This window comes from Pholis gunnellus (genome assembly GCF_910591455.1).
Source record: "Pholis gunnellus genome assembly, chromosome: 19".
Classification (NCBI taxonomy): domain Eukaryota; kingdom Metazoa; phylum Chordata; class Actinopteri; order Perciformes; family Pholidae; genus Pholis; species Pholis gunnellus.
This window is the reverse complement of record NC_136546.1, coordinates 316,566-326,194: the sequence shown is the minus strand read 5'-3', so window position 1 is coordinate 326,194 and position 9,629 is coordinate 316,566. Positions and strand designations below refer to the sequence as shown.

Here is a 9,629-nt window from a genome sequence, read left to right as displayed (position 1 = left end):
ACGACAGCAATCAAATGCTCTGACAAAAAAAGGAAAGAAATATGGCCTCTGTGGCTGTCACAGGCCTGTCATAAGCCCGTCAAATCATTTGATTTGGCCCACATGACTTTATTGGACGGGCTACCATACAACATACATACAGTAGCCATTGTTGTTTACATTCATTATATGTTTATGTTCATAATGATAACGTGGTGGGGGTTGAAGGGACGGGCTGTCAGTATTGGACGGGCTACCAGCGACTTTCTTGCTATATTTAGCAACCTTTGGTGGTGGAAGTGTTTGCAGCATTAGCTGCTAGCTGCTTCCATTTAAAAATATAGTTGGAAACCCTGGGCTGGGTTTTCTGGGGTTTTCGGATGGAAAGATTCTAAAATCTAGCGTACTCTTGCTATTTTTTCAAGATTACCAACCCTAGCTTTAAATGGACTGACTATCACTATGAGAAAACAAATAAACCTGTTGCATTCTGTTTATAGGACACACTGACCAGGAAGTTAACTGGCTTTCCCACATACTGCATTTAAAATCTCTTGGACCCGACGTTGCCCAAAAGGTCTCCGTTCGGTTCCGAGGTTCGGTTCCGAATGTCGCAGAATGGATTTTTCATAAAGAAATAAATAACAGAAATAACTTTTTTTTTTTTTTTCGGAAAAAGTCTCCTTAATTTAATCATCTAAACCATTTTACACACTGCAAACACCATTATAATCTATTCTACTAACTAACTAAGAAGATTTGCCACAATATCATGCATTTTACGCCAGAAACAGCAAGACAACAACTCAGAGAATGCTTCGTAAATCGCGGCCATAGCGTCTCACCCGGCATAGTACACAGCTAACAACATTAGCGCTTCACACAGAGTTCAACGGTATCGTCCAAATTACTCTCCGTCAAAGCGTTCAGGAGTTACAGCCAACAAGCCACGGAAAGCACAACTCCTACACTGCGAAATATTAGAACTGTATCATACCTTGAGTCGGTTTTGAGGGCCAAAACGGTGAAATCCGCAATTATCCCTTATTAGTAATCTGTTCGTCTGCTAAGTGTGTACATCTGGAACTTAAAATGGCGTTTCTCCGTTCATCTGAGCCAAAATGGTGGTCAGAATGCCGGCGGCGAATCATACAGGGGGCTTGGGGGCTGACCGCGCACGGTTTTGGAGTTTTATTGGCTGAAAATTCTGTCAATCACTTAATGGAACACACGAGTGTGTTCCAAATAAGCACCCGGTTGTAACGAGTGTTCACATGACAAGGTCTGCCCGGCAGAGCCTGAGCAAGGGCTCCAGACAAACAGACAGACGAGGAAAATGCATCTAGGAGAGATATGAGAGGTCAAAATGGGTCAGAATGATGCCAAAATGATGCCAAACAGCTCTGTTATGATTTATTGTACAATATGAGTGATAAACAAAGTGAAATATATAATTATAAAGTATATAAAAGTACAATGGAACAGCTGCAAATTCTGGTTCGAAAATGAGAATTTGGCATGTTTTTTCTTAGATAAACACCTATAACTGGGGTTTGCTTCACTTTATTTGCACCAAATCTTTTTGTGAGGCACCTGCACCCTTTGTGCTATGAATTGGGAATGTTTTTACGCTAGCCAGGGCCTCATTTAATAAATTAGTGCTTTTTCTTCAGACGAACCTGGGAATTTCCCGTTTGCTGTGTTCAGTCTTCAGCTACTATTAACCAGTAACATATACACATACACAATATTTACTCATCTCATCAAATCTCACAATCCCTAGTGTTATTCAAGCATCAACATTTTTAAAATAGACCTTGTAGTTACAGAATGGTAGTCTCTTTTGTATGGGTTACAATTTTCGAGAAGAGGCCTAAAAAAAGGCTGAGGGTCCAAGAGGTAACAGCCAGACACACAAATGAAAGATTCTGGGTATTAAGCATATACATACTATATACATACACAGTTAAAATGATATGTGTACAACCTGAACGTTTTTAAAATAAATGATGCCTCATGTTATAAGAAGAAAAGGTGGTTACATAGAAGATATTCTGTATTGTATATGAATATCGCTGCATACAAACTGATCTCTTTATAAGTCCAGTAAACCCGAACGTCCAAAGTAATTAAATAGATTAAGTAGTGTATACTCAAGGTTTTAGAAAAAGTTCTACTAACTTAATGTCAAGTTGGTGTAACATGTTCTTCCTTTTCAGTAATTTTAACTAATCATTTTTGATTAAATGGAACTATTTTGTGTATAAGTAAGCATAACTTAAAAACATAACTTAAGTATAACTTAATAGAATGAAATAATGCTAAGAATGATAAAGCATGCTAAGAATTATAAAGTCCTGTTATTTCTATTGTTTCAAATAGGGATGATTTAAAAATCAACCTAATTTATATAGCACATGCTAAAATACAATAAAAACTCAAAGTGCTTCACCAAATAAGTAACATCGATCATAACAAATACATTGCAATCATAGCCTATTAAAACAGTAACAATTTGAGGGGCAAATGGTCTGAAAATGCATTAGACATTAGTGGAAGACTAAATGTATTTATTTTATTCATTTTTTGTATTTTTATTGTCATCACTTTAATGTAGCCTATATATTACTTGATTTAATCAAGGTTATTTTATTGATTTGAATGTGTTATGGAATCCTTCTTATCTTTTTTAATTAATCTTAACACATACTTACGTGGTTTAAGAAAAGTTAATTTCATTCATTTAAAGGTAACAGGAAAGAAATATACATTTTAATTTCCACATTCAATTTCCACATCTGCGCATGTGCGTCCACAAGCCCGTGGATTTGTTTCACTCATTTGCTGTATCTCCTGGCTGTCTAAGGGTATCCAAGGCTCTCCGTTTTCAGTAAGTAAACATTTTAAATTCATTGCTGTATTGTATACCGTTTACTTTAACAGGATTTAGTTGCCACCAAGAAAAGTAGTTAACTAACGTTAAGGCTGTCTGCTGTGTCTTAGCTAATGTTAACTGAGGCCTATAGCTGCTAATGTTAGCTTAATGTTGCCTACACCATAGCTTTAAGGCTAACACTAGTAGAATCATTTAAGTGAAAATAATTATCTAACTGGATGCTGCTATCAAGATAAATGCGTTATGCATCAAATGTTTTTCTAGTTTTACTTGCTCATGAGTTTGTGGCCACTAAAGGTTGATCTATCTTTAACCAATGTAAATTGACTGGATAGCTGTTAGCTAAGTTAACTAATGTTAATGTAATTTAGCTAACGTTAATAGCTTGTAGCTTGACCATCCCGGCTTCCTCGGCTTGTAGAAAGGCTTAACGTTGCGGACCGACTTTAAGTATATTTCTAACTTAAACGTATCAGTGCGGTAATATTAGGGGGAACAAAAACTAAAGTGAAATCTCGTTGATAAAGGTGCGTTGGCCGCTTTCTGCGTATGGCTCCAAATGTGTTATTGTTACCGCAGCCATTCTGAGCAGTGAGCAGCACTGAGACGAGGACATTGCTTTGCTGTTGAACACGAGTCAACTGCCCGCCCACTTGTGCTGCGTCAGTTTTAAAAGAAATGGCATTATTGTTGATTAACCATGCAGTAAAGTTCAAGTGCTGCTGCTTTTCTTTACAGTAGGCTAATGTTAATTTTGCTTGATAACTTTAGTAGCTTGACACTTAGGCCATACCTGCAAACTTGTCGCTTTTCGGCGAAATTCGCCATTTTGAAATCTAAATCGGTCATCCACGTGAATCGTGGAGATCCGAAGAGTTTTTGTTTCTGGGAGGGGGGGGGTCAACTGGCCGGCCGTTCGGCGGGCCGGCCGGCGTTTCTGAGATTGGAGCGAGACGAGGAGTCGTAATCTTCGCAATAAAACATCTTTGATGTGACGTGTCGGGTCTTGGCCAATCAGCGTTAAGATGTCTACAGTGTCTTCATTTCCCTCCCAACTTTTCATCCAAGTTGCTGTCACCTTTTTCACCCCCTATGAGTTTGCAGGTATGCTTAGGGGATCAAATGAAAAGATCATTAACTGGGAAATTTATAATTTGACACTCTTTGAATGCTTTTAATTGTTCAGTTTCAGATCAGTGTATGCCTTTGCAGTTTTAAGAAGTTAAGACAGAGTTAAGGAAGATAACTGAAGATGTGATAAAGATACCAGGTAATCCAATGAATGTGAATTCTTCTATCAACCACCCCTCTTCCCCCCCCCCCCCCTCTAAATACCAATAACTTAAAACATTTGTATTTCTCTCTCTTTTAGTGTGGTCCACCTGTGATCCACCTGCAGTCTGGTCTGAATGATACAGTCCCTCTCTCAGCATACAAGATTGACGGCTCGCTGCTGCTGACCCCCAAGCGAGTTCAAGTGAGACAGAACTGAGTTCAGGTAATAATGAATGGTTCTTTTATTTATCAGTTATTGTGTCTTTATTCACTCTGTGGAATTAAGCAATTTATAAGCTGTATATACTATAAGCGGTACTCCTTATCAACCTGATTTTGTCTTTTCATTAGCACAATGGCAGCTGCATCCCCACAACTAATGATTCTTCGTGTTGTTGAGCCAGACCAGGCTAGAAAATTAAAACTCAGCTCACGACCAGCCTCGGTTGATGCACTGATCAACATTATAAAAGAGCAGCTGGAAATCAACCTTGACTTCGTTTTACTTTACGAAGATCCAGACTTTGAAGGGAAACTTACTTCCCTTGCAGACATTGAGGAATTGCCACAAAAAGCTGTTGTGCACATCTCACTTTCACAAGACTCCAGCTCTATTGCATCTACTGTTATACTTTCAGATGTGTCAACTCCAGAGCGTCTCAGCAGGTGGCCTCCAGGTCCTTTTCCTGTTCCCACATTTGCATTTGATGTTGAACTGAAACTTAGAGATGGAAATGCGGAATATGAGAAGAACAACACACACCTTAAGTTGACAAGAGACCTAAAGCACAACATTTTAGAAAAGCTTGCATCTACTCTATATGGTTTTAAGGCTTACCCAAGTGATAAAGAGATCACAAAGGCTGCTGAGGCTCTTGTAGCCAAACATCCCTGCTTGAAGGAAGCAGGATCTGAGACTGGCTGGAATGGATGGAAAAACAGCATCAAGTTTAAGATGGGCAATTTCAGGAACAAGATGAGACGGGCTGGATCTCAGGAGGTTACTGTTAATGCTGGAAAAAGAAGTAGAAGTAATCCTGAAAATGAATCTTCACATTCCAACATTAAAAAGACCCAAGCGAGCAGAAGTCAACTTCCTACCCAACTTTCCCCAAGGAAAGGATCCTTCAAGCCAGTTAAGGCAGACAATTGTTGAAGAAGTCAAGAAGACTGAGAAGAATCTGCCCCTCATTAGAAAGATGATGGAGACCACATTTCCCCTACGCCGACAGACCATAGTGATGTCCTGCCCACCAGTGAACGAGCTCATGGACCTCTGGCCTGCTCTCAAAATAGAGTCTGAGGTAATATGGATCAGCTCTCTCTTTTTAAGTGAAAATTGTGATTCTTACTCATTTGGCCGCTATTTTATGCTTTATAAATGTGGCCTAGATTTTTCAAATTGAACTGTTTTTTTAAGTGTTGCTGTATTCTCCTGTTATTTCAATGTAGTTGTATGCAGATTTCCAGCGGATTACGAATCAGAACCTGTCCAACAGATTCTATGCTGAGCTTGACCGCCATCTTCCTCGACTGATGACCTTATTCAGACAGAAGGCATCAAAAACTGGGAAGACAGCAGATGCTCTGGCTGACATTTTAAAAATCCACGATGAACAGGTAAATAGATTATTACACACTTCATAGGTTGAACCGGTGGAACTTCGAACAGGTTCAAATTGAGCTTTGTGAATTTTGCAATTAGTCCACTTTGTGTTTGCCATTTGTCTGATTGCATTAAAGATGTGAACAGGTTATTTGTGGACATATGTTCTGATTGGACTGTTTAAAATCAGCTTTGTTCAGTAAACTCTTCAGTATGTACAATTCTGTTTTTATCTGAATAGGAAATGCATGACATCCACAGCAAGCGCACTACTGTTCTTCACGCCCTTCCTGTGTATCTGCGCGAGGATGTTTCTGGATTTTTCCGAACCTGCACCGTGAGTCTCCTTAAGTCACTAACAGATTATACTGTGTATTATGTAGACAGTTCATCAAAATACTAATATCTTTTAGGACTTACCTTTGTTTAGTCTACCCATACAGTTTTCGTGTATGGTCTGTTTTCTTTCTCCTCACTACAAAGGAACTGTATTGGCAAGTGATAAGATGTTCAGTAAAACATGTTCCTGTAAATGTCCTTTAGCTTGGTTTCAGTCTCTCACACCACATAGATTCTCTGGTAATTTGACTGATTCGTGTGTGCAGAACATGGATCTTATGTTTTTCACCTCTTACAATGAGACCCAGGTCTCCCTTGTAAAAGAGGTATTGGTTTTCAATGGGACTTGGTTAAAGAAAGATAAATTATGTGTCATCTGTTCTGTTCCATGTGTTAGTTTGTGATTAGTATCTCTTTTTCATTCATTCAGGATGAGTCTGATGAGCCAGAGCTTGATGGTGTTTCAGTGGGCCTCCTTACTGTCATCAGTGACCATGACACAAGTCCAGTTCACTACCACCCTGTGAGAATCTCTGTCGTCATTGAAAGTGATGCCATGGTCAGCCTCCCCAGACTTGGCGATGCCTTCCTGGTAATATTTGGGCTGATTTATGCACTACACCTCAGCTACCCCAAAGCACTGACCAACACTTTTGAATTCACTCAAAAGATTTTACTTGGTCTAGAACAGACCTGGGCATCTTACGGCCCGCGGGCCACATCTGGCCCTTTGTGCGTCCCTGTCCGGCCCGCGTGAGGCCAATCATAAATTACAATAAATTAAAAAAATATCTATGTCGAGTGTGCAATACAACGGTGCTGCTTTTGTTTTGAAAAGCGTTATTTGTATTACTTCCGTGTGGACGTATGCGCGTGCGTGATTGCGAGTGAAGGTGAACAGCGGCAATCACAAATTACAAAATAAATTTAAAAAAACATCTATGTCGTGCGTGCAATACAATTGTGCTGCTTTTATTTTGAAAAGTGTTATTTATGGACATATGTCCGTGCGTAACCTGTGAGTGAAGGTGCACAGCGACAAGTGATGCCCGGTTACCCCCGAGATGTCCGCTCACGCTAAAAAAAGAAAAGTTGATGACGAATGCCGTGTTTTCAACAAGACATGGACTGCCAAGTATTTCTTTACAGAAATTAAAGGTAAAGCCGTGTGCTTAATTTGTGGTACACAGGTTGCTGTGTTTAAAGATTATAATTTGAATCGCCACTACACGACGAAGCACGAGGATAAATACCGGAATCTGTCTGATGAAGAGCACGCAAGGGAGGCTGATGCGTTGATGGTAAAACTGCAAACCCAACAAGGACTTTTTACCATACTTCACACCCCCAGAGATAAAATAATATTAAAAATAAATTAATAAAAAAATAAATATAAATTGCAGTGATTCAATGATTGTTTTTGTTTTCTTATTTCAATTTCACATAGCCTAATATAAATATTTAAGGATTAAGAGTTTAAATAAAACCATCAAAAGCAATCTGCTTTTGTATAAAGTCAAGTTAGGTTAAATGAAATTATTATTATTTATCTTACGGTATATCAAAAATAATATTGAGCAAAATTTAATTGAAATATTGTCGATGTGGCCCTCCAGCAGTGCTCGGGTTGCTCATGCGGCCCCCGGTAAAAATTAATTGCCCACCCCTGGTCTAGAAGGTGGTAAACTGTCACCCACGTTGCAGACTGTCAAGAATGACTTGATGATGTAGAAACTCATCTGAAAGAAGGCTGCAGGGTAAAGCATTATAAAAGGCTAGTTCAAAGTTTTAAGTGAAAATGTTTTTAAACAGTCTATAGATTTTTTGTAATTTCATCAAAATTTGGAGAGACAGCGAGTGCGCTTTCATGGCACTGGCAAGTTCCTAACAGTCAGTCGGTCGTCAGACAGTACCTGTCTGTGACATGTTAGTCTAAATGTATTTTGCCGTCACTGATTGACACTTTATGAAATTACATGTGCAATTGTTGATTAAAGAATAAACATTTCCTGGCAACACCTATTGTTGTTACGACAGGTCAGCTGCCGTAAATCATATTTATGCCTTTATATTATATCATATTTGAGCCCTCGTTCTCTGTATACGTCCTTCGAGCAACCGCGTTGTATTTTTTTGTTTATCATTCATTTCATTTATGTATGATTTCACTTTGTTCCTTTTTGTTTCAAAACCAGTGAAATCATACATAAATAAAATGAATGATGAACAAAAAAAATATGAGGTTGCTCGAGGGACGTATACAGAGAACGGGGGCTCAGTTAACTAAAGGCATAAATATGATTTACGGCAGCTGACCTGTAGTAACAACAATGGGTGTTGCCAGAAAATGTTTATTCTCAAATCAAAAATTGCACGTGTACAATTTCATAGTGTCAATAAGTGACAGCAAAAGATATTTAAAACATGTCACAGACGTGCCGCTGTACTTAACGTTACGCCTGACTGACGACCGACTGATGACCGCCAGTGACTAGTCACGAACACGCCAGAGATGATACACACTCGTCGGAGAAGTCTGACGACCGACTGACCGTCAGGAACCTGCCAGTGCCATGAAAGCGCACTCGCTGTCTCTCCAAATTTCTGCCCTGTTGTCTTACTCAGGAATTGGCAAGGAAGCCAAAAGCACAGTGTTTTTTCTTTTATAGCTATAACGAAAAATAATTTCATTTTGGTATTATTAATTATTATTTTTGATTACAATTTATTTAAGTATATTTTAAAATTATTTTGTGTTCCATTTATTTTAATTTATAAATGTTTATTATTATTTATTTTTCTTTATATATTTCTTTAATATTGCAGTGTGCTAAAAGTGAGCGGGCAAGAAAATACTGTTCAATAAATGATGTTCATGACTTTTAGATATTGAGTTAGTTAAACTCAATGTATTTGAGGCAATCAATTGCCTCAAAAATGTTAAGTTTCGAGTCACATCTTTTTAAGTAAACAAACGTAACATATTTGACCAATGTGTACTTAAAACAATGACAACACAAACTAATAAACATTGAGTTTGGTTAACATAAAATGGTGTGGTTGTGTACTTATTTTTTTGAGTTCTGTGAACTTATTCCAATGGTTTGAAAACTTGAAATTCTAAGTCATAATAACTGAAAATAATTGAGTTCCCTTAACAGAAAACTGTAAGTCATATTAACTGAAAATATTTGAGTTGAACTAAATGAGCACTTTAATTTAACTGTTATCAAAAGGTACAAGTAGAAGTCATCCAACCTTTTAAGTTCTGGGAAGTTTTGACTTTTAAGTTAATCAACTTAAAAAAATTGAGGCAATCGATTGCCTCAATTCCTTTGAGTTCCGGTAACTTATTCGGGTTTACAGTGAGAAGCCAAGAATATCAACTGGACAATTCTAGACAATTTATCCAATCAAAATTTTGACCTGATTTATATTTATATTTCTTTGAGTCAAAGTAGCTAAACATGTATTGCGAAACATGATCCCTGTGACTACACTGATTTATCCTGCTGCAACATAACTAATGATCAT

General features: G+C 38.1%; 1 protein-coding gene across 1 annotated transcript; it reads left to right on the top strand.

Annotated features, from left to right (window-relative positions):
* The first annotated feature begins 4,066 nt into the window (after positions 1-4,066).
* On the top strand, positions 4,067-8,211 carry LOC306711216 (uncharacterized protein). The gene is made up of 6 exons (XM_079180037.1): positions 4,067-4,145; positions 4,248-4,373; positions 4,789-5,454; positions 5,603-5,770; positions 5,998-6,093; positions 6,526-8,211. Exons 3-6 carry the CDS (start codon positions 5,161-5,163, stop codon positions 6,850-6,852), a joined length of 885 nt encoding a protein of 294 aa, XP_079036163.1. The 5' UTR covers positions 4,067-4,145; positions 4,248-4,373; positions 4,789-5,160; the 3' UTR covers positions 6,853-8,211.
* Positions 8,212-9,629: the final 1,418 nt, after the last annotated feature.